At 39.0% G+C, this 16,275-nt stretch overlaps 1 protein-coding gene across 3 annotated transcripts; it reads left to right on the forward strand.

The window, feature by feature from the left end:
* The first annotated feature begins 1,213 nt into the window (after nt 1–1,213).
* tbata (thymus, brain and testes associated) lies at nt 1,214–14,622 on the forward strand. 3 transcript variants are annotated; one of them, XM_034214433.1, is made up of 8 exons: nt 1,214–1,638; nt 6,752–6,922; nt 7,264–7,352; nt 7,539–7,679; nt 7,954–8,035; nt 12,553–12,718; nt 12,798–12,838; nt 13,398–14,622. In XM_034214433.1, the coding sequence occupies exons 1-8, from the start codon at nt 1,452–1,454 to the stop codon at nt 13,487–13,489; spliced, it is 969 nt and encodes a 322-aa protein (XP_034070324.1). In that variant the 5' UTR covers nt 1,214–1,451; the 3' UTR covers nt 13,490–14,622. The 3 variants fall into 3 exon arrangements, with proteins under 3 accessions (XP_034070324.1, XP_034070316.1, XP_034070332.1); XM_034214425.1 differs by having other exon boundaries at nt 13,044–13,539; XM_034214441.1 differs by lacking the exon at nt 1,214–1,638 and adding an exon at nt 5,843–5,859 and having other exon boundaries at nt 13,044–13,539.
* Nucleotides 14,623–16,275: the final 1,653 nt, after the last annotated feature.

Raw genomic sequence — 16,275 nt, forward strand, 5'->3', positions numbered from 1 at the left:
ACAACAAACTCACATTGGTTGCTTGGTAACTGCTGTAACAACAAGACCATGAGAGGCACTTTTCACTTGGCATAAACTGTCATTTTATATTCATTTTTATTGTTTTTATGCAAGGAAAAACAATCAGCAGTCTTGATGTTTTCCTAATGTGTAGTCAAACCCAGAAGCATAAATAACATTTTACATATTTCAATGTTAAGATCTGCTGCTATCACCAGCAGCAAATTGTTCTCAGAACTCCTGTCAACATTATCTCCCAGCAGATGTGGAGGAGTTCTTGCTCCATGTGTCTGGTATGATTCAAACATTGTTGCTGTCTGGCATTTATCAACTCCCCTTTAGCCAAGTGATTAATTGTTTTGGATAGGCCGTATCAATTCTTCTCAACAGTCAGTCCAACATGTGGTTTGAAAAAAACAAAATCATTGTTCGTTTTCACTCTTAGTTAAGCCCCTTACTTTTCAGATCCTATTTACTCGGAAAAATGCATGCAGACATTCTCCTGGGGAAAAAAATAATGAACTCCAACTGCTTTGGATCATACAGTAAATTGATAGAAAATAATCATACATATTGCAATACAGTACAGTATGCAGCTTACCTCATAAAAAGTAAAGAATCAACATTTTACAATTATCTACTGAGTAACAGGGAGGCGTGTGGCGCAGTGGATCAATGCGCTGATCTTCGAATCAGAGGATAGCAAGTTCGATTCCCACTGCAGTCAGCATGTCGTTGTGTCCCTGGGCAAGACACTTCACCTCCTGTGGGGATTGCCCACAGTATTGAGTATGTAAGTCGCTTTGGATAAAAGCGTCTAACAAGTAACATGTAATGTAACTGAGAACTATGAATGACACAAGCGAGACGCAGCATTATCATTAGTGGAATTAATCATTAGGTTCATCAAAGTAAATTCACACTCATAAGCCACAATATTTGCAGCACAAAATGGGTTAATTTGTATATACAGTCTATGGTTAATTTACACATACAGCATTGTGAGGTGTTAGGTGACTCAATCAGGAAGTTCACATTGACAGCTAAAGTAGGCTTTAATCAAATAATGTTTATTTAATTAACTATCACATAATAGCTTATTTCTGCTGCTTTGCATTTGAAAATCCAGTTTAAATGAACTGGAATGCCTGTTTCCCATTGTGCCATTGTCTTTTGTTTAGGGTTTCTTAGCAACAAAAGCAACACAGTTCATGAAACACCAAAGGTTTCGAGCTGCAGGATGTTTTCTGAGGTAAAGTGATTATTCAAATGTATTTTCTTCTAAAAATAGAATTACTTCAACCTGGTAGAACACAAAAACCAAAATGTCTTGGTCTAATTCTAAATGCAAAATTGTCTTTGGAGCAAATTAAATGTAAGTGTCTAGTTAGGTTTTAGTTTTCAGCACTAAAGACAGATTTAGACAAAACTTCCAGCTGACCGTTCAAGATATGTCGATGGCACAGAGAACAGACTCCTGTGGGACGACCGGAGAAAGGAGTCAAACAAATCAGGTGTCATTTACTCCTGAATTCACCAAGATGCTGACAAAAAGCAGTCCGCACTTTGGTGCTTTGAGTCATCACTCATTCTTCTCCCGGCACAACCCTCATCCACACAGGGTCAGACATATTCAAGGTGAGAGTGTGCCTTATTATTTCTCTCTTCTTACAGCAATTTATTTGGAGGTTGAATCATGCTTTGCCATATGCTCCCCTCTTAGAGACAATGGATGAGTTTTCTCATTTGTGCAGAACGGACATCAGTTGGTGTTTTGAAAATGAATTGTTATTTGCCTGAGAAACCTGAATAAAGTCAGCAGATCGCTCCTGTTCCAATCTAGGTTAATCAAATTGGATAAAGGAAAGACAATTTACAATGTATAGGAACTGTGTTTATGTGCACATTATCATAATGCACAATTCAATTCAGCAATTATGTAGCATATTATGGTATTCTCCTGACACCTATTAGTAATCTGCTCGAATGAAGAGTCGTTTGTTATTAAAGCTGCTTACTTTAGCATTTTTAGCAGTTGACATTTGCTTATAAGCACTAAACACAAAGCTAGGCTAAGTAGACTTTATGACAAATGTAATATTTGACCTGATGGTGATGCATAATGAAAGTTCACAAATATTACTCTAACAACCAGAAATGTCGACCTGCTGGTGGCATAAAGGAACAAAGTCAGTAGGATTAATCATCTGGTTACTATGGATTTCCGAACTGAATTTCAAGCCAGTCTATTCAATGAATTTTCAAATGTTTTACAAAAAAAAACCTAAAAAAGGAATTTATATAAGAGTGTAACAAAGTAATTAGAACTGATTTACCTGGAACTTTGAATGTAGATGTAGACATCGAGGCTCCATACTCTGATAAACCCACTGAACACACAGATAGACCAGCTGCTGAGACATACAATATGTCATCCCCTTTAAAAAGGGTATACAAAGGTGTTAAAGGTGATACATATATGTGTTGTTAATCCGTGTATCTACCGTCCAGTTGTTTTTCTTAAACACGTAAACGGAAGAGCGTTTGAGAGGCCTTTTTGCTTTTTACCTTACTAAATGGTCTAATGGTCATTGGAGCGAGGGGCGGGGCCAAACTCACGGAAGTGATTTCAAAACAAAGCGGTGATAATATTATAAACAAAGGGAAACAAGGTGAATTTAGCGATCACAACGAAAACGGCCAAGACACATATTGAGCCCAGAAAATGGATGTTATTAAGGGCTGTAAATATAATAAGCCTCTGTCTAAAATGGACAACGTTGTTAGGAGATTTAAACTATAGGCTACAGCGATTCTGCACTGCGGTTAACTCCGCCGCCTCTCGAGTTTTTTCAAATCAGCTGCTCTTCATTCCTGCTATATTTGACGAGTGATGCAAATATGTTTTACCACATGTTCTTAAGGAAACTGACACTGTTGGACTCGGTTCTAGTTTGACTTCTACCAGAAATAAAATGAATTACTTTTGCTGTGTACTTTGTGAGTAATCCTCTGTCAGAGTCCCCTCCTTAGTAGGCTACATAATGCATGTTTTTCTGCTATCTTTGATGAATGATAACAATATAATGTTACCATTAGTTCTTAATGAAATGTATACTGTTTGACTTTGTATTAGTTAGCCTACTACTAACAATACATTGAAGTACTTTTACTATGTATTGTTTGAGGAATACTCTGTCAAAGTCCCCTGCTGAGAACAACATCTAGCCACTTCTGCTAAGTTTGATGAGGGAATTATTTTTTGTTTCCATTAGTTATTCGTGAGATTGATCCTGTTGGACTCAGTACTAGTGAAACTACCCCCAGAAGTACTATGAAGTACTTACTGTGTACTTTTCCAACAATCCTCTGTCAATGTCCCCTCCTGAGAACAAGAATGCATGTTTCTCTGCTATTTTGAATAAGCGTTAAAAAAAACCTTTCTTCATGAGACTGATATTGTTGGACAGAGTATTTTAAGAGGATATGCTGGACATATTATCAGCAATACTTCCAGTCAGTACTCTGGCAGCAGCATTTTTACACATTGGAAAGTCTTTAGAGACTGGCCTTCAGCAAAGTGACACACCCTGACTCTTGTTGGCTTCTTATGACAATGCTGTCTTTTAAGGACTATTTCTCTACTCCTAGTTCATTCCTCGCAGATTCTTCCATCAGTCGTGGAACGTATTTTATTTCCTTCTCCATGTTATACTTATACTTACTTGTAATAGAACATTTGCATGTTGAACTGCTGGATATCTTCCCCAGCCACAAGGAAACACAATAAATGGATTCATAATTTTAAAAAAATAATAAAAATGTGCCAACATTTTGAATTTAAATATAAAATGAAAAGAAAGTTTACTCTGAAATGATTTCTCACGAAAACTTTTCAAAATTATAGTAGCCTAAATTGCAAAAAAAGTTGTAGTCAATATACGTTTTTCTGCCTAAAGTAGTTGAAATTCAACATAAACTATATCAAACACCACATGCATGGCAATTAACCCATTTTGCCCACTATTTAAATTGACTTTGGTTGAAGTTAACAATATTTATATTATATAGATATATAGATGTATAGCATATCATTGATGCAGTCTTTCTGAACACTTTTAAAATAAAATACTGCAAATGAAGAATATTTGTAATGTTCTGCACAGATAGTGCCTTAACTTGAATTTGAAAACACGTGGCAACTTTATTAATACAGCAGATGAAAATATTTTTGAAAGGATACATTATTCATGGGCTTCAATAGCTCTCAAGTAAAGGGTGTTTTATGGTTGCTTGTGTTATCCTCAGATAGTGGTTTGTTTAAATAACTAATGACATTTTATAAATATTGCAAAAAAGGGCTCCAAAAAAGGCATATATATAACCTGGCCGGCTTAGCCAGTGTGTATTTTTTCAAGCACCACAAGATTCAGAGTTTATAAAGTACAATTCTGGGCCATTGATTGTGTCATTTCTCCAAACACATACAGTAAAAATGCCTGTTTTGAAGCCTTAAAATGATGCAGGAAAAGGACTTTACATTGGGTTATACTTATAGACAGGACTATTTAGTTAAGAGAAGAGAAAAAAGGAAAGCAAATTGTTATAATGGGTGATGTAACATTAATGACATACATAATATGAGGTCCTTGGCACTCAGACTCTAGAGGGGTCATTGTGTGATCATGGGGCATCACCATGGGGCATCACCCTTACAGCATCAGGACAATATCATATGGAGTCAGACACTGGAAGTGTGCTGGAGGCTGATGCGTTGACTGGGACTGATGGAAGGATGAGACTGAAGAATCTGCGAGGTACGAACTAGCGGCGGCGGAATAATCATATATTAAAAGACAGCAGCATCATAAGAAGGCAACAAGAGTGACAGAGTGTGTCAGTGTGCCGTCTACCATATTCTTAAAATACTCTGTCCAACAATATCAGGCTCATGAAGAAAGGTTTTTTAACGCTTATTCAAAATAGCAGAGAAACATGCATTCTTGTACTCAGGAGGGGACATTGACAGAGGATTGTTGGAAAAGTACACAGTAAGTACTTCATAGTAGCTACTTGTGGGGGTAGTTTCACTAGTACAATCTCACGAAGAACTAATGGCAACAAAAAAGAATTCCCTCATCAAACTTAGCAGAAGTGGCTTGATTTTGTTCTCAGCAGGGGACTTTGACGGAGTATTTCTCAAAAAATACACAGTAAAAGTACTTCAATGTATTGTAAGTAGTAGGCTAACTAATACAAAGTCAAACAGTATCAATTTCATTAAGAACTAATGGCAAAATTATATTTTTATCATTCATCAAAGATAGCAGAAAAACATGCATTATAGGCTACTATGGAGGGTACTTTGACAGAGGATTACTCACAAAGTAGCCTACACAGTAAAAGTACTTCCTTTTATTTCTGGTAGAAGTCAAACTAGAACCGAGTCCAACAGTGTCAGTTTCCTTAAGAACTTGTGTTAACAAATATTTGTATCACTCGTCAAATATAGCAGAAAAAATGAAGAGCAGCTGATTTGAAAAAACAAACGCGAGAGGCGGCTGAGTGACCGCAGTGCAGAACCGCTGTATAGTTTAAATCTCCTAACAATGTTGTCAATTTTAGACATAGGCTTATTATATTTACAGCCCTTAATAAAATCAATTTTCTGGGCTCAATATCTGTCTTGGACGTTTTCGTTGTGATCGCTAATTTCCCCGTGTTTATAATAATCACCGGTCCTTCAGCAGGATACTGTAGCGATTCAAAGTGTGATTTTAGCAAACGAGTGCTTTTGTTTTGAAAGCACTTCCGTGAGTTTCGCCCCGCCCCTCGCTCCAATGACCATTTGACCAGTTGGTAAGGCAAAAAGGCCTCTCAGACGCTCTTCCGTTTACGTGTTTAATAAAGAAAAACAATTGGACGGTAGATACACGGATTTATAATACAGCATGTCTCCCTTCTCTTATAATCATAAACACTTTAACATATGTCAAACACTCTTTACCAGGGACACGCAGAGATTCAAAGTTAAGCTACCGCTAAAGAGTAACGTTCCACTTCCGGTTGACGGAAAGCGGCAGCCGATGCTCTTATTGTGAAACGCTACGTTTCACAATACTACTTTCGGTAGCCGAGTAGCGGAGCAATACATTAACTGTAAACACATAATATCTCACCTTTAACGCCACATAAACATGTATCCACATAAACTACATCCTATTACATTAATAATGGACCTGTGCCACTCAACACGGTGTATATACCCCTAACTTTGAGACAGGAGTGCCGACTCACTTGCACTCACATGCACGCAGCATGCACAGATCACATGAGCACGGAGACTGCATTAAGCCACATCGGCACAGAAGTTATCACAATAATAAAGTGTAGAACAACATAACAGGCAGCACTGTGCACGTTCATTTAAGCACACAATACGACATTTAAGACGGCATAACTTTCCTGCAACTAGGCCTACTGACGCACGTTACCCTCTGATGTGTGACGTCACCCAAAACACGTGGGTTAGCCCCTCCCCACTATGAAGGCACAACTTAACAGGTATCAACTCTGTATAATAAAATTATATATATATCAATAACTATAACTTTGGGGCCTTTTCTACACCCTGAGGTCCTTATGTAGTCAAAACTCTCAGCAGGGAGTTGCCTTTGACAGTCTCACACTTTTGAAGCACTTTACGTTATGTGTGTGAACTGTGAATATTGTGCCTCTCTCTTTCCCACAGGACTCAATGGTAGACCTGTTTGCATGGTGAGAGATGATTGGTTTGTCACCTCATCATTATTTCCTCATCCACTTCTCAAAAGCCACGTCTTCAAGAAAGCCACTGGTCCATCACTTGATTTTCCACTCGCACACAACCTTAATGTAGTCAGTAGTAACAAAATCAAATCAGGTATTTCACTCACACACGCCGCCTACATTTTCTCATTACTTTTTAAAAAGCTGGGCGGTGGTGGCAAAGTCGATAGAGACTTGGAACTGCAACTGGAAGGTCACCAGTTCAAGTCCCGGCAAGACCAAGTGCTACCGAGGTGTCCCTGAGCAAGGCACCGTTCCTATACACTGCTCCCCGGGCACCGTTAAAAAATGGCAACACACTGCTCCTAACACTAGGATGGGTCAAATGCAGAGAAACAATTTCCCCACGGGGGGATTAATAAAGTATATCAAAATCAAAGCTCTGCCTTCAAATATTACAATTTAGCTCCAATAATTTCCCTCTTTTTTTCACAGCACAATTTTCAGAGGCCTGGAGGGATGAACTTAAAGACCTTGCTGCAAAAGTCAGCTTGTCTTCCGAAGCGGGAAAAGACAAAAAACCGGTATGTGTATTGCTGTTATTGTTGTAATCTGGCACCTCAACACTTTTGAACACACTGCATGATTTCATCTTATTCAGAAAATTATGATTTGTTTGCCATTTCAAGCAATGCCATATTATAATTGGTCAAGCATTGGTATTTGATGTTTCCGGTGAAGAGCAGGATGATTTTGAGGATGTATTGCAGGAGGAAGAATTTGTCCGCCGAAAGACCCAATATTCAGCTGAAACCGGGAGAATTGTCCCTCCATCCACTAACTCTTACCAACGCAGAACCCATTCCCAGCGCATGATGTATCCTCAGCCTCTCCATGATCAAGAACTCATGGTGAAATACTCCCTTGATGTTCTTCCTGTCAAAAGTGTCATTAGGGGTAGTTTGGGGATAAAATGGGGCATAGCAATGTAATAATACTTTCCTCTGGGAGAAGTAGGGTTAGCCACAGATCAAAAGGAGGTATCCAAAACCATAGATAATAGTTATAGCACATAGCCTTAGGCCAAGGTTGTTAGAAAATAGCTCCGAACACAGGCTTGTCACCTGGCTTGTGAAAAAATCACTAGTAATCACTTGAATATAAAATGATACTGCTCTGTTTCAGGTGTTTGAGCTGCTCTGTCAGATCCTGCAGACAGACTCCCTGTCCACGGTCCAGCAGTGGCTTCTGCTTGCAGGACAAAGAGGTACAAATGCTTAGTATAGTCTGTACACTACAAGTAAATTGATCATATTTTACATATATTTTTTTAAAAGGTCAAATTAGCAGATTAGTAGATAAGGGCATAGTGTGTAATGACGCACTCAGTTAATTAAGTTGTGGATCTACATGTGAATGTAATCTTAAAAAAGTTTATGTTTGTGATAGGGCCGGGACTCGATTAAAAAAATTAATCTAATTAATTAGAGGCTTTGTAATTAATTAATCGAAATTAATCGCATTTTTAATCACATATAAATATTTGACCTGAGAACAGTGAGAAGCAATTTTTTTCACATGGATTTTAGTATACCATTAGGCGCATTCACACCGCAGTACTTTTCCCACAAAGGTTCATGAGAATTTAGTTCATGAGAACTCTTTGAACCTGGGGATTAGGCAAATGAAGTCGCTGACGTCACTTCTTCTTCTTCTGCATTGGGTTTACTGGCAGGCAGCAAACCACTTCACGTCGTATACTGCCGCCCAAAGTCCCCGGAGTTGGGGACTGGCTTCAGTAGAAGCTGCTGGGAGTCCCAGCAGCCTTCCGAGTAAATCGCCAAAACGCCGACACCTCCTCATCTCCACCGCTCCCATGTTTTATTTTGTGTTGCCATAAGTTAGTCTCTCTGCGTTTCTGCGCTGGGCTAATGCTAATAATGCTAATGCGAGGATAATAAAATTCACAAAACTTTTTGGGAGTTTTACGGGGCGTGGTTTGCAATCCGCCCAGCCAATCAGAAATATAGCTCTTTTCTCACAAGAGAGCCGTGCGAAAGTCCCTGCTCTCTAGCAGCTCTCTGCTCTCTAGCAGGGACTTTCGTGGGGGTAAAAAGGTTCTCATGAATTAATTTTAGTACCGGCTCTTTTTGGTGTGAACGCGATAAAAGAGGCTAACGTCCACGCTAGCTTCCACGCTATTGATTGATTGATTGAAAAGTTTATTAACAGCTTGTATATTGGGTACAGTACAGTACAACTCAAAACATACAATTGTTAAGGGGATGCAGACCAGAGAAAGACTTTCGTCTTGTTTACATCAAGCTAGCTGCTATATGTTTTGCATTGAGGTGGTACTTGAGGCTTGATGTGCTGCGGTGATATGCGAATTCCTTTTTGCATAATTTGCACACAACCGTGCTCTTATCGACGCTTCCATCCGTCCGTTTTTTAAAACAACATATCCCACTGTTGTTCACTGTGGTTTGTTGTTGTCTGAAGTCATGAACGTTAGTTGGTGCTCCAGTATAATCGGTACGCCTGAAACTCATCCAGTGAGAAACGTTCCGCGGTGCAAAAATAAGTGCGATTAAAATGCGTTAATTTTTTTTAACGCGTTAATTTTTGTGTAATTAATTAATCTTAATTAACGCGTTAAAGTCCCGGCCCTAGTTTGTGAAGATAATCTTTGTCTTTTCCAATTATTACTGTATTTTAACTTAAAGGGGACCTATTATGCAAAATGCTTTTTTTTAATGTCTTTTATACATAAATATGTGTCCCCGGTGTGTAAGGAGACTCACAAAGTTTCAGAAAATACAACCCTCTCTCTTTTCCTGCTTACCCATATAGTTCAAGCTGAATCCCCTCTCGCAGCTGTGTGTCTGTGTATTCAGTAGGATGTTTGTTTGTAGCCTTTATTTAACCAGGTGAAGCCCCTTGAGATCAAAAGATCTCTTATTCAAGGGTGACCTGCAGGATATTAGTTACACATGTAACATAAAAACAACAGAACAACAATAAGGATGACATACAACATAATGTACAGGGTACAGTTTACAAACTCTATTTACAGTGACAGGTACCATGAGTATCAAACAGCATGTCACCCAGCCGAGTTTTAAAATGATGCAGGGGAACCAAAGTGCTCAGTTTTAAACATGTTTGCAGACTGTTCCAATTTAGTGGAGCTGCACAACTAAAAGCTTTCTTCCCTAAGACAGTCCTAGCACTTGGCACATTTAATAAAACAACATCATGAGATCTCAGGCAATACGTACTTTCAATTCGTCGAGAGATCAGAGAGCAGAGAGATATAAAAAGGTAGTTTACCCAACATGGCTTTATAGATGAACATGTACCAATGACTGAGCCTCCGTACAGTTAGTGAAGGCAGACCTGCCTTGGCATACAGGGTACAGTGATGAGTAAGTGCTTTACAGTTAGTAACAAATCTCAGGGCACTGTGATAGGCGGCATCTAACTTGTTCAGGCAATGGGCAGGTGCATTCATATAGATCAAATCACCATAGCACAGGTAAAAAGGTCACAGTGACTAGCCTTTTCCTGGCTTCAAAAGAGAAACAGGACTTGTTTCTGAAAAAGAAACCTAGTCTAACCCTCAGCTTTTTAAGCAGATGAATTACCTGAAGTTTAAAAGTAAGACAATCATCAAGCCAGATACCTAGGTATTTGTAACAGGTAACCACTTCAAGTACTTGTCCTTGCATAGTAACAATATCCAAAACAGGCTCTGGTGTCTTTTTAGCTTTTGAAAATTCTGAATGTCTGCAGGAGGCACTTGTTATAGTACATATAATGGCACTGTTCTAGCGGTAAACACTTAAGAAAGAATGTCGAACTATGTGCTGTACAGGGTCGGCGTCATGGGGGGTCATTTGCGGGCCATGCCTCCCCCAAATGAATCACTGTGCCCCCCCAACGCAGGGTGGGCAAGCCTTGCCACTTTGCAGGTTTTTTTTTTTTTAAATCATATAAGTGAAAACGTTTCCCTTAAAGGTTTTTTGTGTGAAATACATCAGAAATAAAGAATACAAATATAAAACACAGCCTGAGGTGTGCTCACTGCTGCTCTCTGATTGGTGTGTGTTGCTTGACCAATGACCCCCGACCTTTGTTTTGTTATCATTACGTGGCTGTGTGTTTAGATGAAAGCCCAGTGGCGATCTGTTAAACTGATTATACAGTAAAGCCATCGAAAATAATACAATATACAGTACAGTACTACAAGTAGCCTACTTCTGGGTCTCTGTGTTTCATTCAAGCTCGGTTCTGTGTGTGTGTGGCACGAGCACATTTTGTGAGTGCGCGAGCGGTAATGTGGAATATTGTTGTTAGCATCTGGTTAGCTAGCTATGCTAACGGATATAAAGAGCTGTTTCTACACCAAGGTGGAGGAGAGTCCTCTCCTGTCAGACTGAGAGGATCTTATAACGTCAGCTCAGTGAGGTAAGGACTCTCTCAGTGTTTAGATAGTTCACTTCAGTGTAGGTTATCTCAGTGGGTCTCAAACGGTTTGGTCACCATTTATGTAAACAAGTATTTGCGAGGAACACCTTTTATATGATCATTATAGTTATTAAAAAATAAGAGAATAAATGAAAAACAGGTATGAAATACTATAGGACAGTAACACAAGAATACAGTTGAAAAGGGGAGTGATTAGTAAAAATATCCATACAGAAAAAGTAAATCTGTGTACAGTTCTGTTTCATATGGATGCTGAGAGATAGGCTATCCATAGATCTCTTCATGTTGCTCTCAAAGTGCACCAGATTGATGCTTTTAACTTCAATATTTAAAAAATAATCTTCCCGGAGGAGCATGCCCCCAGACCCTCCTAGAGGAGGTTAGGTCCACCCCCACCTAAAACATGTTCACATGGATAGGATACTAAATACATTTGCACACTTTTATATGGTGGCCTATGTCCATATGTTTCTGTTTTGGTGGTCGTGCCACAACCGTGCATGTCTGCACAAGTCATAGGTGCGCTATACAATAGCACTACACCCCTGCAATGTGTGTGAAAGACAATAGACTTTACAGCATGTTGTTTTAAATTGAAGTTGCGTTGGTGTTTGTGTGTTGGTTGTTGACGGCAGTGTGTGCCCCCCCTTGGTAAATGATTTCCCCCCCATTCGATTTGTTCTAGAGCCGACCCTGGTGCTGTATCAGAAACAATGCGCGGCGTGTTTTGGGAGTAATATGGTCTGTTTTTACATTAGCAAGCATCGCTAACACTCAGAGCTAACGCTGCACTGGAGAGAATATGTGTAACGTAATGTCAGTAGACCCTGCGAGAGAGAAACGTTTGAGCTCCATACTGTTTCAGAAATAATGCTTGAAGTGGTTTGGAACATAATGGCATTTAATCACGGCAGCACTTAGCTGAGTTTCTCCCAGTAGAAAACTCTCTTAGCAGGGGAAAGCTGCAACGCTACAAAGGGGCGTGGCTAACAGCAGCTCTTCCGTTTAAAGCTACAGTCACAGAATCAGTCTTTTTGGAACAGGGCTGGAATAGAGGGGTATGAGGCATGGCTACAATGGGTGATCTGTTTGGTATTTTAAGCAAAAAACTTCACTGACATGTTTTGTATAGGTTCAAATATAGCATAATAGGTCCACTTTAATTTTTATTCACGAGTTAACACAGTAAATTACATTAACCATAATAGAGTGTTTAATTGCTCTGCTGATGGAAGAGTCACTAAACCTCTCAATGGATATTTCCTGGCATTATGTGATGTGGCGTACCCTCAGAGAAGGACCTGGTGATGGGGATGATCAGGCAGGCTCTGGACGGAGTCGACCTCTCGGCCCACCCACAAAGGAGCTTCCAGCAGCTCCAGGCTTTTCATCCTGGTGCATCTCCGGTGGTGTACGGTCCATCGTGTGATCAGTCGTGGAGAAAACCTCAGAGAACGAGGTCAGGAGGATCTCAAAGGTTCTGGTGGTTATTTCTTTCAAAGCTCAGCATGTTTAACATTGTTTATTCACCTCCACAGCTCATACAGAAGGAACCAAACCTTCAGCGTGGAGAAACCAGGTGACTACTTTCTTATTCTTTTTCATAGGTTGTTGAGATTTATTGTACTGGAACATTTTCTTCTCTCTCTCCTATCTGCTGTAGTCTTCTTAATGCATGTGTCTTGCCATATGCTTCAACATTTAAATAAAGCTGAACCACTAACTGAGTTTGCGTGTGTCCTTGCATTAAATGACAGTTCTTTCTCTACTCTGATGCAACATAGACTCAGTGGCAGTCATCTTACAGGCACTGCAGGAGGTCCTGGAAGTCATCAAAGTCCTCCTTTTTCAAATCTTCCTGTTTGAAAAGTGCAATTATCCTCCACTGAAATTATCTGTTGTGTCTTCCATGATTCGTACTTCTTAGAATATTTTATTTTTTAACAGAAGACTGTTAAGTATGCTATTTAAATGCAATATTAAAGGAAATGCGCTTGACAATATGATATAAAACTGTATTGCAACGTACAGTATTTTTTTGTATTCGATACCCTTTTTCTTTTATTTCTAAAGAGAACAGATGTGGTTAATGAAAATACTGGCTTTGTGTGACTCTTGACTTAAATATTATTTTCCAGAGAGGATTGGAGAAGCAGAGGTCCTTGAAGTCCACGCTGAAACTCAAAATAATCTTCAAGATCCTCCACTTGAGCACACAGGGAGTGTTTAGTTTCCTGATTTTCACCGTACTGATAACTTAATTCTGGTTTCCTTATAATGAGTATTGTTTGGTTTCTTTGTTTTTATGTTTATGGAAAAATATATAATAGGCTCTCATTTTTCATTTTTGCTTTGTTACTTGAAACCATGGACAATGTAATGAGTTCTCCAGATGTATTTTGTAATTTAATTATACAACATACTGTACAATAGGAAGGATAGTGTAACATAGTACTGTGGAGGATGTTTCATAATTGTATCATCATCTGGTAATACTGAGAATAATTTTCAAGATCATCCACTTCTGAACGCAGTATAGTTTTTGTTTTCTCAATCTTTTATTGTAGTGTTCTGTATTATGGTTTCATTATTATGAGAATTGAGTGGTTAGCTTGTTTAGTGTTATCTTGGTGAATTATGTTTTCCTTTGCGTATTTGTTTTTGTTTTGCTGATGTTTCTCAGAATGCGAGCTGCTTTATTGAGAAGTTTCAGACTTATTTTACAAATGAATAACGAATATACTGTACGATAGGGGAGATAGTATTACATAATGCTGTAGGTTTGATTTGTTTTAATTATATATCAGTTGTCAGGTGGATCAAGTGTAACCTGTTCAGTGTAGGGATATAAAACTTGAACGTTGATAGTAAGTATATTCCTGGCTTTAAGTGTGAAAAAAGGAACACAATACACACATCGTTTCACCTTGGTCAGAGAAAGTCCTCTAAGTTCCTAAAATGCAACATACTTAGTGTGAGAGAATATTTTAATCCGATCTCTTTGTGTCTTGAGTTTCTCAGCGTTTCTGAGAAACTGTTGATCACAAAGATGTACTTTTCGTTAAGTCGCATATACTCCAGCTTGGAATATGAGGAGGACAAAGGTCAAGAGGTCCTCTGACTTCCTGGGGGTGAGGGGTTTGGGCACATGAGGAGTTGCAATACAAAGGTGCCTTTGTTCCGATGTCTGGTAATGATTATGGTAGGAAAGGCGGGAATATAGGTCCCTCCTCTTTTCTCTGTATAGATCTGTGTTTCTGCCTTTGTCTTCAGAGTTCGCTAGGTGGTTTCACATGTAAACTGTGATATACTTTGTGATCTCTCCGGCCGTATACTCTCAATAAATAACAGTGTTTGACTAAAGACGATCCAGCTTCCATCATTTCCTCTATATTGCTGCAGAAGTTTTCTTCACAAATTTGCGTCACAACAGGATACCAAAATATCTTCAGAACTGGTAAGTGTAATTTCAAATCTATATTTGGACATTGCCTTACCAGAATCTGTGATTGACGGTATCATAAAATTACCTGTGAAACTGAGCGGCTGCATTTTTTTTTTGGTTTCTCTAATCTTTACATTTGGGGGTTTTAATAATAACCTGGGGAATCGGTGTCCAATGGGGATTCTGTCCTGGCCGATTTTCCCTGTGATTGCTGCTGGGGCATGTGCCCTCAGAGCAAGCACAGCTCATGTAAAAAACAATAAGAATATTTGGGGGTAATAATAACCTAGGAATACCGATTTTGACTGATGTCCTCTGTGTGTGTTTCTTGGAATTAAATTACCAGACAAATCACACACAGCAAATATTCGGAGAGACCTTAAAGAGAGCATCAGTAAAGTGTACTTCTGCATTAGGACCAATGTGATAGATTTGTATTGAAACGAATCGCCGAATTCTGGAGATTTCAGCGGTCAGCTGGTTAAATCAACTCGCCTCGAATCTGCCTGTTGCTGCTGCACGGGTGTGTGTGTGATTACAACCCCCACTGCGGGGAGCCGCAGGCAAAGAGAAAAAAAAAAAGCACAGAGTGTCATATATATTTTCCTCACACCATTGCCGATTTGGAACTAAACAAAACGGTCTAAAAGCATTTATTTTTGTCTACGACCGTCTTCTACTATTTTGCTGGCAAGACTGGGGCAGACAACTAAGTGCGTGCGTCGCCTGGCACGCCGCAGTTTCCTACTTGCTGTAGAAACTGGGCGCTTTCCCAGGATGCACACATCAGAATAGGTTAATTGGTCATTAATGGGAAGGGTGGTACGCGAGTATGTGACATAGCGCTGTGTTTTAACAGATGGGTTGTTGAATTTGGCTATTGTTGGAAGAAAGGGTACTGGATAAATTAAAAGTCTCTGCTCTCCGGACGGGACGGGCAAAGCACCACTAAATTAGCATAGTGGGTTGTTGATTGAGAATAAATTAGTTATTGCTCTTCAACAGATTCCGTTCTTAGCACTTGTACAAGTATATATGAGTAAGAAGGCACTCATATTAAACAGATATTTCCCTACCCCCACTGGAATCTCCCTAATTCGGATTAAATTAAGTTGGATGAGCATCGCAGTCACGCTGATGTTTGTTGCGAGTTCATGTTTGTTTGTCTAATTGTTTCTATATTGGTTTGTCTACCCGCCGTCTTGTGTATGTTTTGTAACAACTAACAACAAATCAGTCCATAGCCAGGGTAAAATGAACTAAACTTTAGTTATCTCACCAAAAGTAAATGACTTGAGAAAAATAAATAAATGATGTAAAGCAAAATTATACATTGTAATATAAATGTGCTGCAAAAGGAAAATAAATAGCAAAAGAGTGTTCTTATGTCCTGCATCTGTCTTACAACCGAGACCCTCAGAGGCATCACTGCTCATAAATACCGGCCTGAGGAAATCAGGGTTGCAAAAAAAAAATCTGTCTGCTCAAATATGTCAATGTTGTATTATTTGTTTCATTTATTCTTAAATCTATGTATTGTATGGTAATAATGAATTTAAAAAAAAACGTAA

Source organism: Gymnodraco acuticeps, unplaced genomic scaffold (genome assembly GCF_902827175.1).
Source record: "Gymnodraco acuticeps unplaced genomic scaffold, fGymAcu1.1, whole genome shotgun sequence".
Lineage (NCBI taxonomy): Eukaryota > Metazoa > Chordata > Actinopteri > Perciformes > Bathydraconidae > Gymnodraco > Gymnodraco acuticeps.

Coding starts and splice junctions, on each gene's coding strand:
- tbata (XM_034214425.1), top strand. CDS start 1,452: ATGTCGATGGCACAGAGAACAGACTCCTGTGGGACGACCGGAGAAAGG. Junction 6,923..7,263: donor TAGTAACAAAATCAAATCAG/GTATTTCACTCA, acceptor TTTTTTTCACAG/CACAATTTTCAGAGGCCTGG. Junction 12,719..12,797: donor AGAAAACCTCAGAGAACGAG/GTCAGGAGGATC, acceptor TCACCTCCACAG/CTCATACAGAAGGAACCAAA.